Raw genomic sequence first — 17,645 nt, forward strand, 5'->3', positions numbered from 1 at the left:
GATTCAAATAAAAGGTCCCAGAACTTATCACCTTTCACTGCTTCCAACACTACTGATTTACATCAATGAATTATTTTTAAGTAGGTCATTTTCAACATGGGCATGCGGTCATCACAGCAAAGGGACAAATCAGGAAAAACTTTGGAATGAGCACTCTCATTTTCACTTACCAATGCAACAAACGCCCAGCCATTTTTGTTATATAGGAAATCAAGATTATTCCGCCGAAGATACACAAGTCCACCAATTATGGCAAGTAAAAATCCCAGCATCAAGGGACCAGCATAATTTGGGGGCCTTATCACTCGGATCTGTTTAAAAATAAAATAGAACGTCACTTAAACTTTGCTTTGACAACTGTTGATATTTTAACAATTACATACAGATATTAAATACGGATAATATTCTTTTCTATCACACGTTTATGTCATAGAATCCCTAGGGTGCAGGAGACTATTTGGCCCATCGAGTCAGCACTGACTTTCCGACAGAGCATCTTACCAGGCCCAGCCCACTCCGCATTCCCTTAACCCAACAGTTTTAAATTGTACACGATGAAACAGGCTCACGAACTGTTAAATGGTAACATTAGATGTCTCATCCATCTCAGATGAAATGTCAAACTATGTCTGCCCATACAGATGTGGATAAACAATCCTACAACACTATACTTAACGAGTTCTACCAGTTGTCCAGGCAAACATTCTCCCTCGACTATCATCACCAAAACACATTAACTAGTCTTTTATTTCATTGTTATCTGTGGGACCTTGCTGTGTGCAAATTGGCTGACACATTTGCCTGCAAAGTGACTTCAAAAATAATTCACTGGCTGCACAATGCCGATACATCTTGCAAATATGATAGGCACTGTAAACAAAAGCAAGCTCTTTCTCAGTCTATTTAGTCTGTATATTTTGCTTTATCAGTATCTCAGTGCACAGAAGAGCCATACAGACAGGAAACGTTACACACAAGGTCTGACTTCACTTGCCTAACCTCAGTTAAGACAGTTTTAGTAGTGCTACAACATCCTTGGGTAAATACACAGGATGTTTTTGCAGTTTTATGCTATGTTTCCTCAGGTATAGCATCAAAGGCCTCATGTACCCTATAGAAATTGATTAACTAGATAGCAGGGCCAAACAATTCTTCAGTTTGCTGTAAAGTGCCAGGTGCCACATGCAATTTCATCTTTTGTAGGAGGAGCAACATGCACACATCAGGCTGCAGGTCAGGCTCTAACACCTCAGTTTTATTAAATATTTAATTAGATAAATGAGCAGCAATTCACATAATAAATCAATCTGTAGTCATTACAAACTTGATTAAGCTCTTTGAAATGTCAAATGCTACAAAGATGATTCTTGGGTAACCCTCAATATTAACCAATTCGTAGATGTGCTTACTTCATCTATGGCTAACCACCATCAAGAATCCTTCTGACTTGCCACATACTGCTGATAGCTCGAAGATAAAGCTCCAAATTCCTCTGAAGATATCCAGGACATGAGAGCATTAAAAACTCTCAGCTAAGTTAGGTGATCAGTCATCCCAGAATTCAAAAACACGGTTGGCAAACATACACAAACAGCTCCACAAGGTTCCACTGAGCTCAACCTCATTCAAACTGGATGAGCAGAAATTTCCTCTAACTCAATAACAGGAAGACCAAAGCCATTGTTTTCGGTTCCCGCCTCCAACTCCTTCCCCCAGACGCTGACTCCTTCCCGTTCCTTGACAACAGTCTGAAATAAAATCAACCTGTTCGCAATTTTGATGTCATATCTGACCCCAAAATGAACTCCTGATCACATATGCAGGCCATCACGAAGACTACCTACTTCCACCTCCACAAATATTGTACACCTTTCTATTTAGCTCAGCTCATCTGCTCAAACCCTTATGCATGCCATTGTGAACTCTGAACATGACTGTTCCAATACATTGGTCAATCTGTAACCTTTTCTCACTTGCTCTTTGAAGAGTGCACATTACCCCACAATGAACAACTATCAGTGTAAATTTTAAGAGTGCATTGTCTTCAGTGTGCAGAACTTTAAAATATTTAGCCAAGAGAATCCCATATTCATTGTCTCCAAAACAGCCAGTGTTTCAACTACCAGGTACTCCCAACAGACTTTTTTGTTTAGCTTCCCAAGCTCAGGGGCATGATTCTTACCCAGGTCTCCTGCATTGGAGGTGGTTAAGAGATGGTTTACTGGATTGGTACCTGGAATGGGCTAGAATGTCTTATGAGGATAGGTCGGAAAGGCTAGATCTGTTTCCTCTAGAGTTTAGAACCGTGAGCGGTGACTTGAAGTACACAAGGTCCTGAATGGCATTGACAAGATAGACACAGAAAAGATGTTCCCTCTTGTGGGCGATTCCAGAACTAGGGGGCAATGTTCCAAAATTAGGGGGTCGCCCTTCTCAGTCAGAGATGAGGAGAAATCTTTTCTCTCAGAGGCTTGTGCAACTCTGGAACTCTGTCTCAAAAGGTGGTGGAGGCTGGGTCATTGAGTATTTTTAAGGTAGAGGTAGATAGATTCTTGTCGGGCAAGGGAATCTATGGGAATGTTGAACTCAAACAGGTCAGCCATGATCTTACTGAATGGCAGAGCAGGGTCCAGGGGCCGAATAGCCTACTTCTGCTCCTATTTTGTATATTTGTATAAGAAATATTATAAAACCAACTGCACTACAATATCCATTGGGAAGATTGCTAAAAATAACTAGTTTTATATTCTCTGGGTCACTTAAAGATGGGCATTTAAGTAAGAATTTCTCTTGATTTCGTTTTTTTAAATGGGGTCCTTAAAGAATTCCCAACTTTTAGGGTGTTAATACTTAACTACAGCACATCAAAACTATTATCTGGTCTAATTCGGTGCAACTTGTGGGCCGAAGGGCCTGTTTGTGCTGTAGCTTTTCTATGTTCTATGTTCTAATTCAACTGTTCAAACAGTTCAACCAACGAATCAATCAAGTTTCACAATTCCTCAATTTATTCTTCAGGCATAACATCTTTTCGTGATGACCTAGTACAATCAATCAATCAGGCTGGAAGTAATACTCTTTAAGTATGATTTGCAGTTAAAGTTATTTCAGATCTCCTCTGCTTAATATTTAAACCAATATATTTAAAAGTCCAAATTTCAAATTCTATTATAACCTTTATAGCACATTTCTTAATTCCATAGTATCGTCTGTAAGAAATCAAAATGCACCACGAAGATACCTAAAAGTTTCCCTTTACAATATCAATAAAACAATGCAGGATCTGCTTTGGTTGAAGACAATTTTTCAGCAATACTTTGGGAGCATCATTCAGGTCTTACATCACATTTGCTCGGTTTCCATAATTGTCCTTCTGTGCCTGCTGTCTCTTTGGTCAACTTCAGAAACAATTCTCTCTGAAAACTATCAGCCTGCAGAAATGCGTATTGTTAGGTCAAATGATCTACACTCTCATGGATATGCAGCAAAAACAGATAGAATGATTTTCGAGATCACTCTTCCAGCTGTAGAGGAGTTCAGACTAACATTTGCATTACCCAGTCATTCTTCAAAAGCCCAAGCCACTAGCATTGTTTTAGTCTTACAAGTCCTAGATGTAAGAACTTTTTCAGTGCAAAACCACATAAATGACAAAACAGATTGTCCTTTATCGGTTCCTCACAAACTCCAACTATCTAATACCCTTTGTTTTGCGCCTCAATTTATCCTCAAGATTACTGGCAGCCACCAAAATGTCACGAGCATTGGGACTTCTGCTTCTAGTTGTTACAAGATTGTTCTGTAATCTAGCCAAGCTATGGCCTCCACTCTCAGAGTCTGGCTGGATTACAGCTGAGAGCTCTCCCTCTTGCTTTCATGACACGAGAGTCAGCTCCAGACTCAATGTCAGTAACCAAAAGAGAAAATGCTGGAAAATCTCAGCAGGTCTGGCAGCATCTGTAAGGAGAGAAAAGAGCTGATGTTTCGAGTCCAGATGACCCTTTGTTAAAGCTCAATATCAGTACTTGCACTACATTTTCTTACTCTCCACCCTGCTGGTCTTCCTAGTCACCATCATGAACATGAACCAACATATAAAACTTGCCATTGCTTTTCCTTAACACTCACAATTGTCACATCTCTTCTTTCACTAGAATTTGCTGGAATATATGTTGTGCAAGTACCCATACTGGCCAATCAGTCTATGGATGTAATAGCTCCATCATGTGTGTCATAATCACTCAAATTGTTGAGCATCTGAGGTACAAATTGCCTCATTTACTGGTCAGAGTAAGATTTCGTCATGGTCTTTAAATACACCAAATCTCCCTAATTAAATTCTGTTGCAGTTGATCTTGAACAATGTGTCCAAAACCTCAGCCTTGATGAAAGCTCACCTCTTTACATGTAAAACATTCAAACGTGAAGAAACCATCTTTCAAATCTTCTATAGCAGGCTTATCCAAGTTACTGTCCTGGGGCCAGATGTGCCCCTCCACACAGTCTGCCGAAGAAATTTTCAAACTCCCTGCCAACCAGTTGAGCTTCAATGCAAGATTCTACTTGGAGCTGCTCCTCCTATCACAGGCTGTTTCTCTCCCTCATCAGCAGCAAATGCGAGAGAGAAACGGTCTTTAATTTGTGCAGCAGCAGACAGTTTGTTGAAGGCTGGTGGACAAGAGAAGCAAAGGTAAGTCAGGGCCAGAGCCTGCAGAGCCAAGCTACACCGGGAATGGAGAGACCTTGGGACACTACGTCAGGTCTGGGGAAGGCAAGGTCTTGGAGGACCAGGGAGGGCAAAGTCGAGAGAGAGAGAGACAAAGATTTAGTTTTGTGGCCCTTATCAGAGAGTCTAGGTGTGGGAGTAAATGAATGGATAAAGGCGAGTGATACGAGGGTGAGTTTTCTCACTCACTCTCATCACCACATACCAACACATATACATGCAAGCACCCAGGCACTCTCACCTACATATACTGTCCCTCCAACATTCTGGTAATTTTTATGGCTTACTCTTATTAACTCAACAATTCATTGCTATGACATTGCTTTACATTTGTTCAGCAATTGTTTCTTCCTTTAAAACTCACCCTTTGCTGAAATTCAGTTTATTTCTTTGCCGAAGCTTATCTTTCTGAAATTTGCTCATTGGCCCTCGAATAGGAGAAATATGCAAATATAGCCTCAAAGCAAAAAGGTTGGGCTGCCTGTTCTAGAACAGGACTGTAGCACAGCACATTCAGGATTTCAACAATAGGATGATTGATAGGGATTATATCCTCGAACCATGTGGAATTAATTATTTGCACTCACTGTCCATACCAGAGCAGCTGTTAGCTTGCAGTCAGGTTGTTCAGCTCAGATTTTATGCAACATTTCACCGATCACTGGATGATTCCTTTCAGAGTCCACTGCTAAGACAACTTTCAGGTGTGGCATTTATGACCACAGTGTTCAAGTTTTCATATGTCTATGAATTCATCATTGATAATGCAGGGAGATTTATCAGTCAGAAGCTTCATTAATGTCCCAAGTCGGATCCCTATTCATTTCTTCATGATTTTATCTCCATAGCACTTCTGTTATTAAATATATTGCTTTAAATGTATAGACTCTCACTCCTGCTATCTTACATGGAATTACAACTCACTATAGTGCCTTGATGCGTTGCCATCAACAAGCCAAAAGCAAGTAGTACTTTTATATTCCTTAGCCTCGCGTTACTATTAGAGACTCAAGGCAACATTTTACCAAGTTGTTTCACAAACTATTGAAGTGCAAGCACTAACTAGTACCATACAGTTAAAGGAGTCTGCAACTAACATTCATCACAAGACTGAAACTCTTCGTGACCAGTATAATTTATTCAGAATCATCATTATGTCATCTTTTCCCTCAGAATTATCTTTGACACATATTATTCAAAAAACTATGTCTCCCCCTAGGCAGTTCACCATATAATGATACTTCGAAGCAATCCTGAAGCACCTATTAACTGCTCCTTGGGCATTCATGGAATTCATTTGCCTATCGTTGCTGCCCCAATCCTGTTGTTTGCTGCAATAGCCAGAGTTGTCACAGATGTTTTCATCTTCATTCCACCTGTCTTTGATCCTTCCATTGCACTGACACAGCATCTAGTATCGGGACCATTTTGAAATCTGGCAATCAAGTCCTCTACTCTGTGTCATCACAGAATGTACTGAATGCTCCATGTAGGCTGAAAGAAATGTCCATTCCCCCAGAAATTTTATCACAGCAGATGTTTGATCAAAAGATTCTTCCTTTCAAAAAGTTGAACACTAGTTAGAATGCGTTGGATACAGCAATAGCTATAGGCCCTGATAACATCCCAGCTGTAACACTACAAGTTCCTACTTCAGGACTAGCTGCACCCCCAGCCAAGTTATTCCAGTACAATTACAACACCAGCAACTACCTGACAATGTAGCAAATTTCCCAGGTATGGATTTGTTTTGCTATATGTGGAGAGGATAATCTGGCCAATTACTGCTCCATCAGTCTAAGATTGGCAAAGTGATGGAAGGTACAATGCAGTGTTCTCAAATGACACGTGCAGAAAAAGCTGCTCAATTATTCTCAGTTTGGGTTCCATGGTCTGTGTCCACATGTAGCAAGACCTGGACAACATTCAGACTTGGACTGGTAAATGTCAAGTAACAGTCACACCACACAAGTATCAGGCAAAAGACAGTAACAGCAAAAGATAATCTAACTATCTCCAATCTGTGGCACTACTGTGGATGTGGATATATGCTTGGATAGTGATGTCTTCCTTGATTGTAGAAACTATTGATAATCTAATGCTTACAGTATTATAGTATAAGTGAGTATAAACTATTGCCTGGCTCCTGGGTGAGGTCATGTGATGGTATGGCCTTGTTCTGCAGACCATAGATAAGGTCTGCAGGCCTAAGATAAGCTGAATGCAGCTGCGATCACTTGATATCACACACGTGTTCTATGTTGCAGCATACGTGCACAGAATGTGACTGGCTAGTGAAGGTCAGCACGAGGAGTGCACAAAGTATTATTATCCTCTGATTGGTAACGGGTATATTGGGGCTATAGCTGGTGGGCTATCGGGTCGCTTGCATGCGTTAGAAAAAAAGTATTTGTATTGTATCAAAACAAAGAAGTGTGTTCAGTCTCCCCTGAGGACTGCAGGCTTTGTTAGCCTGCATCATTAAGGAAGACTGACCCGACGTCATAACATAATGAAATAAAGAGGTTGATTAAACACCTGAACTTGAATCGATTTGTTGTCGAACCAAGCCTGATAGAGTGTACAGGCAAAAGACAGTAACAGCAAAAGATAATCTAACTATCTCCAATTGATGTTCTGTGGCATTATCATCGCTGAATCCTCTACCATCAACATCCTTGGGGTTACCAGTGATCAACCATATAAATACTGTGACTACAAGAGCAAGTCAATGGCTTGGAATTCTGTGGCAGCTGACTCACCTCCTGACCCCATAAAGCAGGTGCAGCTGACTCCCCAAAGTGAGAGAAGACAACAAACCTCAGGACCAGAACAGGGTTATAAACAGTGAGAAACGAGAGCAACACTTCATGCAGAGCAGGGCTAGAAACAGAGAGCAGAACGAGATTCCAGAGCGGAGCAGGGACAGGAGCCAGTCAGAGCTCATGCATAGAAACAAAACCTGAGGTGTGTCACCACAGGAAAGTAGGTAGGTGATTTGCTATCAGTGGAATCACTCCTGAGGTGAAGTATCAAAGAAGAACGAACAGTACAGCACAGGAAACAGGCCCTTTGGCCCTCCAAGCCTGTGCCGCTCCTTGGTCCAACTAGATCATTCGTTTGTATCCCTCCATTCCCAGACTGCTCATGTGACTATCCAGGTAAGTCTTAAACGATGCCAGCGTGTCTGCCTCCACCGCCCTACTTGGGAGCGCATTCCAGGCCCCCACCACTCTCTGTGTAAAAAACATCCCTCTAATATCTGAGTTACACTTCGCCCCTCTCACCTTGAGCCCGTGACCCCTCGTGATCGTCACCTCCGACCTGGGAAAAAGCTTCCCACTGTTCATCCTATCTATACCCTTCATAATTTTGTACACCTCTATTAGGTCTCCCTTCATTCTCCGTCTTTCCAGGGAGAACAAGCCCAGTTTGGGGCGGCACGGTAGCACAGTGGTTAGCACTGCTGCTTCACAGCTCCAGGGTCCCGGGTTCGATTCCCGGCTCGGGTCACTGTCTGTGTGGAGTTTGCACATTCTCCTCGTGTCTGCGTGGGTTTCCTCCGGGTGCTCCGGTTTCCTCCCACAGTCCAAAGATGTGCAGGTTAGGTTGATTGGCCAGGTTAAAAATTGCCCCTTAGAGTCCTGTGATGCGTAGGTTAGTGGGATTAGCGGGTAAATATGTGGGGGTAGGGCCTGGGTGGGATTGTGGTCGGTGCAGACTCGATGGGCCGAATGGCCTCCTTCTGCACTGTAGGGTTTCTATGATTTCTATGATTCTATGAGTTTACCCAATCTCTCCTCATAGCTAAGACCCTCCATACCAGGCAACATCCTGGTAAACCTTCTCTGCACTCTCTCTAAAGCCTCCACGTCCTTCTGGTAGTGCGGCGACCAGAACTGGATGCAGTACTCCAAATGTGGCCTAACCAGCGTTCTATACAGCTGCAGCATCAGACTCCAGCTTTTATACTCTATACCCCGTCCTATAAAGGCAAGCATACCATATGCCTTCTTCACCACTTTCTCCACCTGTGCTGCCACCTTCAAGGATTTGTGGACTTGCACACCTAGGTCCCTCTGTGTTTCTATACTCTTGATGGCTCTGCCATTTATTGTATAACTCCCCCCTACATTATTTCTTCCAAAATGCATCACTTCGCATTTATCCGGATTAAATTCCATCTGCCACTTCTCCGCCCAATTTTCCAGCCTGTCTATATCCTTTCCTCACACCCTTTCCTCCTTATTGCCAAAATAGAGACATTGTTGGGGTCTAATATGGCTTCACAATATACCTTGGGATTTCTGATCTGGCACCCTAGCATTAAGGAAAAGCAAACTCAACCATTGCATTTAAGCAGTAGTGAGTTGAATGTTTCTGTATTCTTTCTTTATAAAATGAAATAAGTTGGCTTTTGTGTGTGTGGCCTGCAATGATTTTGTCTACGTGGAACAACACATGATGTGAAAAAAGTTCCCCAATCCTGTCTTCAGACAGCAGTTAGTCTGTGGGATTCTCTTCCCCAGAGAGCAGTGGGTGCTGCGTCACTGAATACATTCAATGCTGAGTTAGTTGATTTCTGACCAACAAGGGAGTCAAGGAAATCCAAGAAAGGGGAGTCAAGGAACAATCAAATCAGCCATGATCTTATTGAATGGCGGAGCAAGCTCAAGGGACCGAATGGCCTTCCCCTACTCCTAAGTCTAATGTTGTGTTCACCATGTACAAGGCATAAATTAGGATATGGCAGAATACTCTCCAATCACTTGGGTAAGAGCAGCTGCAAAAACACAAAAAGCTTGACACCATCTAGGGTAATGCAGTCTACCTGACCAGCACCCCCACCCGCTAATTTAAACATTCAGCCCATGGAGGACACGGCATACCGGAGGAGTAGTGTGTACCATCTCCAAGATACTTTGCAGCAACTCACCAAGGTTTCTTTGACAGCACCTTGCAAACACGCGACCTTCATCACCTAGAAAAGCAAGAGCATCTCCTGCACGCTTTCCCTCCAGGCAACATACCATTTTGATTGAGAAATACATTATTCCTTCACAATTACTTGGTCAGAATCCTGGGATTAAAACCTCTCCAATAGCACTGTGGGTTCAGCTACACCACATTGTCTGCAGGAGTCTTACTACCATCTTCTCTCTTCCCTGGAGTAATAAATGCTGGTCCTGCCAGTGATTTTTACATACTATAAAAATAAAATGAATAAGGATCCAGTGGACTATCATATGAAGCACCTTAGAACAAATCACCAATTTAAAACCTAGTAATGACCCAGGGATCCCAAAATTGAATTTCATCAATGATACAATCCGTTGATGTTCATTATATTTTCTTCAAGGGAGTGACCACCTGATTCAGAAGTCCATCAATGTCTGACCGTTCCTCATAAGCATTTCACACATTTTGTTTTGTACATTTCATCCAAGAACTCCAAGGGAAACCCATACCTTCATCACTGCCCGCCTGACAGGCATCCACCTCTCAAAATATTTTATTTCTGACTTTACTTCTTGTAGCAAATGGCAACACCACTTGTTTCTTCTTTGGTAGGCGACATAAACTGTGCCCACATATGCACTTCATTCTTCCACTGGTCACAGTTCAGATTCTAATAGAGGGCAACTGTATCTTGACAACTTGCATCTGTTTTCTGCCATTTATTCCATCATGGGTCAACAGGATTTGAGCTTTCGGCCTGAAATGTTTTTCTTACATTTTCAACCTTAAGGTAACCATCCTTTGCTACCATATTATACTCCAAAAAGGTAGTTGGTGAAGAACAGCGCCAGGGTCAACTTTCCACACTTTTGTAAGCGTTTATTTACAGAGTTACAGATTATAATCATGTGCCTCCTAAACTAACAACCAGTGTCTATTTATAAGCAGGGTATCAGGGTTACGAGTGGTCAGAGTGGTCATCCCTGTCATTTTGTTAGCCACCCCAGGCCACGGTAAAGGTTCCATACTCAGGATTGAGCCATGGCCAACAGTGGAACCAACAAAATGTCAATTGTGATCGTGGAAGAGCTGGGACCTCCAGGGACAATGGCTGCTTTCAGACAGAGGATCCTTTGGAAAGAGGACTTGTGCTTCCTTTAAGCACACAAGGGAGGTAACAGGAAACCTCCTCATGTATCCCTTCCAACAGTCATATTAATCATTGTTCATTGAAACTGAAAATGGGATGCTATTACGATCAACTGAAGTGGAAAACATAAGATCACAAGGTGTGGAGAAATGTGCAGAGGATCTGCCCTTAGGCAGATCGCTGCTATTATTAAAGGGAGTAAGAAGTTTAACACCAGGTTAAAGTCCATCAGGTTTATTTGGTAGCAAAAGCCACAAGCTTTAGGAGCCTTAAGCTCCTTCTTCAGGTGAGTGGGAATTCTGTTCACAAACAGGGTTTGTGAACAGAATTCCCACTCACCTGAAGAAGGAGCTTAAGGCTCCGAAAGCTCGTGGCTTTTGCTACCAAATAAACTGTTGGACGTTAACCTGGTGTTGTTAAACTTCTTACTGTGTTTACCCCAGTCCAACGCCGGCATCTCCACATCATTATTAAAGGACACAGGTGAATCCAGTGTTAACATTTACTGCCTGCATACAATTAATATAGAATTAACAAGATATAAATAACTAACAGACACAGATTATCACCGACTTACATTTATCTCCGTCCTATCAGCAATCCATCGTCCAATCTGCTCAGCTGCAAAGCCTCGAACTTGAAGCTCGTAAGTGTCTGCACGTTTCGGTTTCCCTTTAGCAGGAAAATGCATGAACGTTGGAGCAGAATTCATATTGAGCTGGACAAAGAAACAAATGTTGAAGGTTTATTATTACATGTTATGCCAATATTCCTCCTTCCCCAATTTTGTCTATTTTTTTCTCCCAACAGAAGTAATTTATGTTAACCTGAGGTTCTACAGGTACCAGCAGCCCTCTGTATTTTGTCCATGTCTGTTCTCAGTGAATCTCAGAATGCTATTTACATAGAACTTACAGCACACATACAGGCCACTCAGCCAAACTTGTCTATGTTGGTGACCCAGGAATATCTTTCCACTCATTTGTCCATGATAGTGAATTAAATCATGCAGTTTGGCACATGGCTAGATTTTGAGCAGGAATGTCATCATTTGTCATCTGCCTGTTATTGTCACTCCAGCTAAAAGTCAGCTAAGTAAGGGCAGACAATGGGTTAAGAGCTCACTGTCGTACCGTGCCAGGGTTTAACTCAATGAGGTAGCCACATTGTTCCAAAAACAAACTAGATTGCTGTTAAAATCTCCCAAAACATATGCACGATCAATAAGACAGCGAATCCAAAGCTCCCATCTCAACTGTTGCAGCCCAGTGCATTGGCAAAGAAGCAAAAAGTCTCCTCTTTCTACTAGGAGATGCATAGCAAAATTACTGAGACACAAAGAAGGCAATGGTGTAGCATGTGAAACAGATTGGCATCAGGTGAAATAGTCCCATATCAAATACATAGGTGTTTTCCCGAAGGCAGTTACAACTGGAATACAAGGCTTCTCTGTTAAAGAAAGAGAAATGGATAAAGAAACAAAGAATATTGCGAAGAAGATGAACAAAGACATGAAAGTCAGTTGTATACAATATCAAAGCCTAAAATTTTAGTTAGGCTAAACAATAATTGAATAGGTATCACTGACTGTTGGGCATGGTAATTCTATTAATAATTATTCAAAATCTTACAAATATCTGAATCACAGAAGTCATTCTCCTACCTGATGAAATACATCGGATCCTTCATCAAAGTCCACCATTGCGAAGAAAAGTTTATTTATGAAGGAACTCGAATAACGCCAAGAATTAGCCAGGATTTGGTATTCTTCATCCACTTGCCTTTCAAGAGTTGAAATAAGACATTTAGGAACTTTTGCAAATCAATACTAAATATAAATCACATCTGATGTATCACATTGTAGTGAGGTTTTAGCACAATAAAAGGCAGTTGGTAACATACTTGCAAACAGTGCACTGTCGCTGTGGCTGCAGGGCAGTGAACATCACAATAATGGAGTAGTTTCTTGGAGGGGCTCTCACAAATCGACGGAACTTATCCCCATTCATCCGAATTACAGCTCGCCTATTTGCCCATTCCATCATCTGCCCAACTTTTTCAGACAGAAGAGTCTGAGGTAAAAAAAGACAGTAGATATATAAAGCTTTTGACAAACAGCCTTGACAAGAGCTTCTTTATTTCGTTGCAGTTACATGCCAACATTTTAGCCATTTGAAAAGCAAACATAGGTAAAATGTCACATTTAAATTGTATCATTTCCATGAAGTTTAACGTTAATTTATTAGTGCCACAAGTCGGCTTACATTAACACTGCAATGACTGTGAAAATCCCCTAGTCGCCACACTCCTGCGCCTGTTCAGGTACACTGAGGAAGAATTTAGCATGGCCAATGCACCCTAACCAACACATGGGAGGAAACCGGAGGAAACCCACGCAGACACGGGGAGAACGTGCAAACTCCACACAGACAGTGTGGAGAGGTATCAAGTAGTACATCATTGATAAGTGTTATTTAATTTGTGGGTGATTCAAAACGCTCTCTGGAACGCACTCTGGGAAGAATGAAAACTTAAATATAATCAATGATTGCCCTTCTGCATTTATAAAGTAACACTCTTGTGACGCTCCCTAATTGATTGGAGAAATTATTCTAACGCTGAATCAGGAAATCAGACGACATCATTCATTTTAAAATAACATGAAAGTTTAGTGAAACTTGTTTCTGCATCTTGGTTCTTGTATCCTATTTGGAGCGATAAACAACCCAAAGAGTGGACAATTGTGAACTACCTAGTTATTTTGCAATGCAAATCTGGAATTATGCGATCATTACTAATTTACAAACAGCTAACATGTTTCTCCATATCCATTATTTTAGGAGACATCAACCTATTTACTTCAAGTAAGTTACCACCTTCTCTGAAATAATAGAGGACCCTCAGCTGAAAGCAGTAAGCAACAGAGAGGTTGAAAATTCATTCACCTTGAGAATGATCTTAAACAGGTTTTAACTTGGACACTCAAAGTCCTGCAGAGTGGACCACAATTCAAGGCAGATTTATATTGCGACTCTTCACATACTTAAAATGGAAAGAAACTTAAGTGCACGTGGACATACTACTACCACTGCAAATGACAGAGCTATCACAAAGCAGAAATCAAATAAGGAGCATTTTCTATTTTCCGAGTTAGAAGATAGCTTGCAAGGAATCCTAGCGCTCATTGCTTTCTCGGACTCCCTCCCACACTTAAAATTCTTCTGCTTTAGTGAGAAGCGTACAAGAATTTCTGACACGTAACCAGTTGATGCCCAAAGGGCAAGAGCTCTACTTGCCAAAAAATCAGCCACGGACAACTGGACTCAAAAAACAAAGAAAATTACAGCACAGGAACAGGCCCTTTAGCCCTCCAAGCCTGCACCGACCATGCTGCCCAACTTAACTAAAACCCCCTACCCTTCTGGGGACCATATCTTTCTATTCCCATCCTATTCATGTATTTGTCAAGACGCCCCTTAAAAGTCACTACCGTATCCGCTTCCACTACCTCCTCCGGCAGCGAGTTCCAGGCACCCACCACCTTCTGTTAAAAATCTGTCTCGTACATCTCCTTTAAACTTTGCCCCTCACACCTTAAATCTGTGCCCCTTAGTAATTGACTCTTCCACCCTGGGGAAAAGCTTCTGACTATCCACTCTGTCCATGCCTCTCGTAATCTTGTAGACTTCTATCAGGTTGTCCCTCAACCTCCTTCATTCCAGTGAGAACAAACCAAGTTCCTCCAACCTCTCCTCATAGCTAATGCCCTCCATACCAGGCAACATCCTGGTAAATCTTTTCTATACCCTCTCCAAAGCCTCCACATCCTTCTGGTAGTGTGGCAACCAGAATTGAACACTATATTCTAAGTGCAGAGAGTACAGAGAGTAACAGAGAGTACAAGAAAAGAGAGAGTACAAGAAAACAAAGAGAAAGTATTTAAAAAGGCAAAATAAATCAGAAAATATACTTTTTTAATAACTTATTCTCTCATGGAATGTGGGCATCACTGGCAAGGCCAGCATTTGCTGTCCATCTCTAAATGCCCCTGAACTGAGTGGCTTGCTAGGCCATTTAAAGGACAGTTACGAGTCAACCACATTGCTATGGATCTGGAGTCACATGTAGAACAGGCTGGGAGTGGATGGCAAATTTCCTTCCTTAAAGGATATCAATCAATAATTGCATCACTATTCCTGAGATTAGCTTTCAATTCCAAATCTTATTAATTGAATTTGCACGTTCTCCCCATGTCCATGTGGGTTTCCTCCAGGAGCTCCGGTTTCCTCCCACAGTCCAAAGATGTGCGGGTTAAGTGGATTGGCCATGTTAAATTGCCCCTTAGTGTCAGGAGGAATAGCTAAGGTAAATACACGGGGGTATGGGGATAGGGTCTGGGTGTGATTGTGGTCAGTACAGACTCGATGGGCCGAATGGCCTCCTTCTGTACTGTAGGAGTCTATGATTCTAGTTAAATTCCAGCTGCTGCCTTTGTGGAACTTTAACCCATGTCCCCAGAGCAGCAGGCTGGGCTTCTGGATTATTAGACCAGTAACATTAGCACTACATCACCATATCCACTTGCAATATTTACCACTGTATCAGGATAAAAGGGGCCAGGGAAACGCGAGCCCTCTTAAACTGACAACTGTGATATTGTCGACGAAACTAAGGAAATGGCAGACAAGTTGAGTAATTCCACGTCAAGGTACTTATTAAATGGCGAAAAGCGAGAAATCATGGTGGTGTGGATGCTGCCTTTTATATCGAAAATACAAGAAAATACAACCGAAAATACAAGAAGTCACGTTTCAACTAAACAAAGCCCTAGTTAAATCCATCTGAAGTACGGCAAGCAGTTCTGAGCATCCCATCTTATGAAGGATATACCGTCCTTGGAAGAGTGCAACATAGATTATCCGGAATGATAACTCGATCTCAACAGTTAAATTATGAGGAGCAATTGTAGAAACAGGGATAATCATCCTTGGGCTTCCGAAGGTAAAAGATGAACTTAACCAAAATTGAAGAAATTAAGGAAGACATATAGAGGATAAATAGAGAGAAAATATTTTCACTGGCTGGAGAGTCTAGGCATAGGAGGCATAGCCAAAAATTTAGAGCCAGTCTTTTCAAGATTAAAGTCAAGAAACACTTCTATACGCAAAGGGTGGTAGAAGTTTGGAAACATTCCTTCTCCAAACAGCAATCGATGTTGAATAAATTTCAAATCAATTGACTTGTTAACAAATCGAAGGCATTAAGGGATATAGGTCAAAGGCAGGTATTTGGAGTCGGGTTGTAGATCAACCATGATCCAATTTCAGAACAGGCTGTTCCTGTGCAACATCACATTGGTTATTCACTTCCCACACATCTCGTCTGTGAAATAACTGTCACTTATGTAACATGATCTAGTCACCTTCAGCCAGAGAGATTTCTGTCGAGAACCCACCTATTTTAATTAGCCCTCTGCAAAAAGATTAATCGCCACCAATCCTCGCAAAACTGGTTTATAATATAGCAGGCCCCAGTGAGAGAGAAAAACTTTCTTTCAAGTGGAAATGTCTGGGTAGAGCGCCCGAATATCAGTTCTGACATTACACAATTTTTGCGGTGTGGTATTATTTGTACATAATATATTGCATATATCCCCAAAAAGTTGATTTTAAAGTGCAACGTGTTTCTAAGGTTGAATACTTTGTTCAGTGCAGAGCCCAAAATAAAAAGCCACCCAATTGTTCAGAGGGGGTCTGGCTGCTGCTCTTTTGACATGATACCAGGTCCCTTTCTTGGTTCAGAGGGAAAACCTTCAGCAAAATGGATCCGCCAGTGTGTTTTACGTTTAGGAAACTATTCAGTTTTTTTTAAACCAACAAGAGAGTTATTAAGGAGAAAGACTGCAGCCGTGTAAAGTCTGTGCCAGGAGAGAAAAGGCTTCTTATTGTGAAGCCATTTGAAGGCTCGCATTTTAACTCTTCTGCCTGGGAATCCCTGGCCCCTCAGTGTCTGCAGCAGCTGCTGCCTGCCCTCGGCCTCCTCTTTCTCCCACACCTTGCCCGGCCCGCCTATTGCAAATTCATCAATCGGTTTCCCTCCCCTCCCTCAAACCTCTTTCTTCTTCTGTCCATCAGACGGGGTCCCGCAGCACACAAACAGGACAACAAACACCGCCAAGCGCCCAGCCACCGCCATCTTGCCCTCGCTCGGAGCCCCCAGCAACAGCGTGACGCAGGCCCACGCGCTGACGTCAGGGTCACGCAGCAGCCACGCCGTGCCACACGCGGTGACGTCCGGTGCACGCAGCAGGGAGGCACGCCCCACGCGGTGACGTCAGGCGTACATAGCGTCACCGAGCTCCATTCAGTGTCGCCCTGTGATTGGTCCTCCGCGGCTAGGACAAATGGGGGTCTCCTATTGGTTATTTGGGTTTGGCGGGTTGTGATTGGTTCCCTAGGCCCCAGGCTCTGGGCACCGCCCCCCTGACCCTCTGCACTGGGGGGAGTCTCTGGTCCTGAACCTCAGTCATGATGTGGAGATGCTGGGGTTGGACTGGGGTAAACACAGTAAGAAGTCTCACAACACCAGGTTAAAGTCCAACAGGTTTATTTGGAGGCACAAGCCACTAGCTTTCGGGGCGCTGCTCCATCAGGTGAGTGGGAGTTCTGTTCACAAACAGGGCACATAAAGACACAAACTCAATTTACAAAATAATGGTTGGAATGCGAGTCTTTACAGTTAATCAAGTCTTAAAGGTGCAGAGAATGTGAGTGGAGAGAGGGTTAAGCACAGGTTAAAGAGATGTATATT

General features: G+C 42.3%; 1 protein-coding gene across 2 annotated transcripts in view; it reads right to left on the reverse strand.

The window, feature by feature from the left end:
- Positions 1 to 17,110, reverse strand: part of LOC144493060 (dolichyl-diphosphooligosaccharide--protein glycosyltransferase subunit MAGT1-like) — a 30,695-nt gene extending 13,585 nt beyond the window's left edge. Inside the window, exons 1-5 of one of the 2 annotated variants that reach the window (XR_013497674.1) lie at positions 16,947 to 17,091; positions 12,738 to 12,907; positions 12,499 to 12,616; positions 11,413 to 11,553; positions 171 to 311 (exon numbers count right to left, since the gene is read on the reverse strand). Coding sequence is in view for 1 of the 2 variants with exons in the window: in XM_078211915.1 (XP_078068041.1) it covers positions 171 to 311; positions 11,413 to 11,553; positions 12,499 to 12,616; positions 12,738 to 12,907; positions 16,947 to 17,030 (654 nt within the window). In the remaining variant the exon portion in view is untranslated. Of the gene's footprint in view, positions 1 to 170; positions 312 to 11,412; positions 11,554 to 12,498; positions 12,617 to 12,737; positions 12,908 to 16,946 lie in introns of both variants that reach the window. The other variant, XM_078211915.1, reaches the window with a different exon arrangement.
- Between the last annotated feature and the right edge of the window lie 535 nt (positions 17,111 to 17,645).

Source organism: Mustelus asterias, chromosome 4 (genome assembly GCF_964213995.1).
Source record: "Mustelus asterias chromosome 4, sMusAst1.hap1.1, whole genome shotgun sequence".
NCBI lineage: Eukaryota > Metazoa > Chordata > Chondrichthyes > Carcharhiniformes > Triakidae > Mustelus > Mustelus asterias.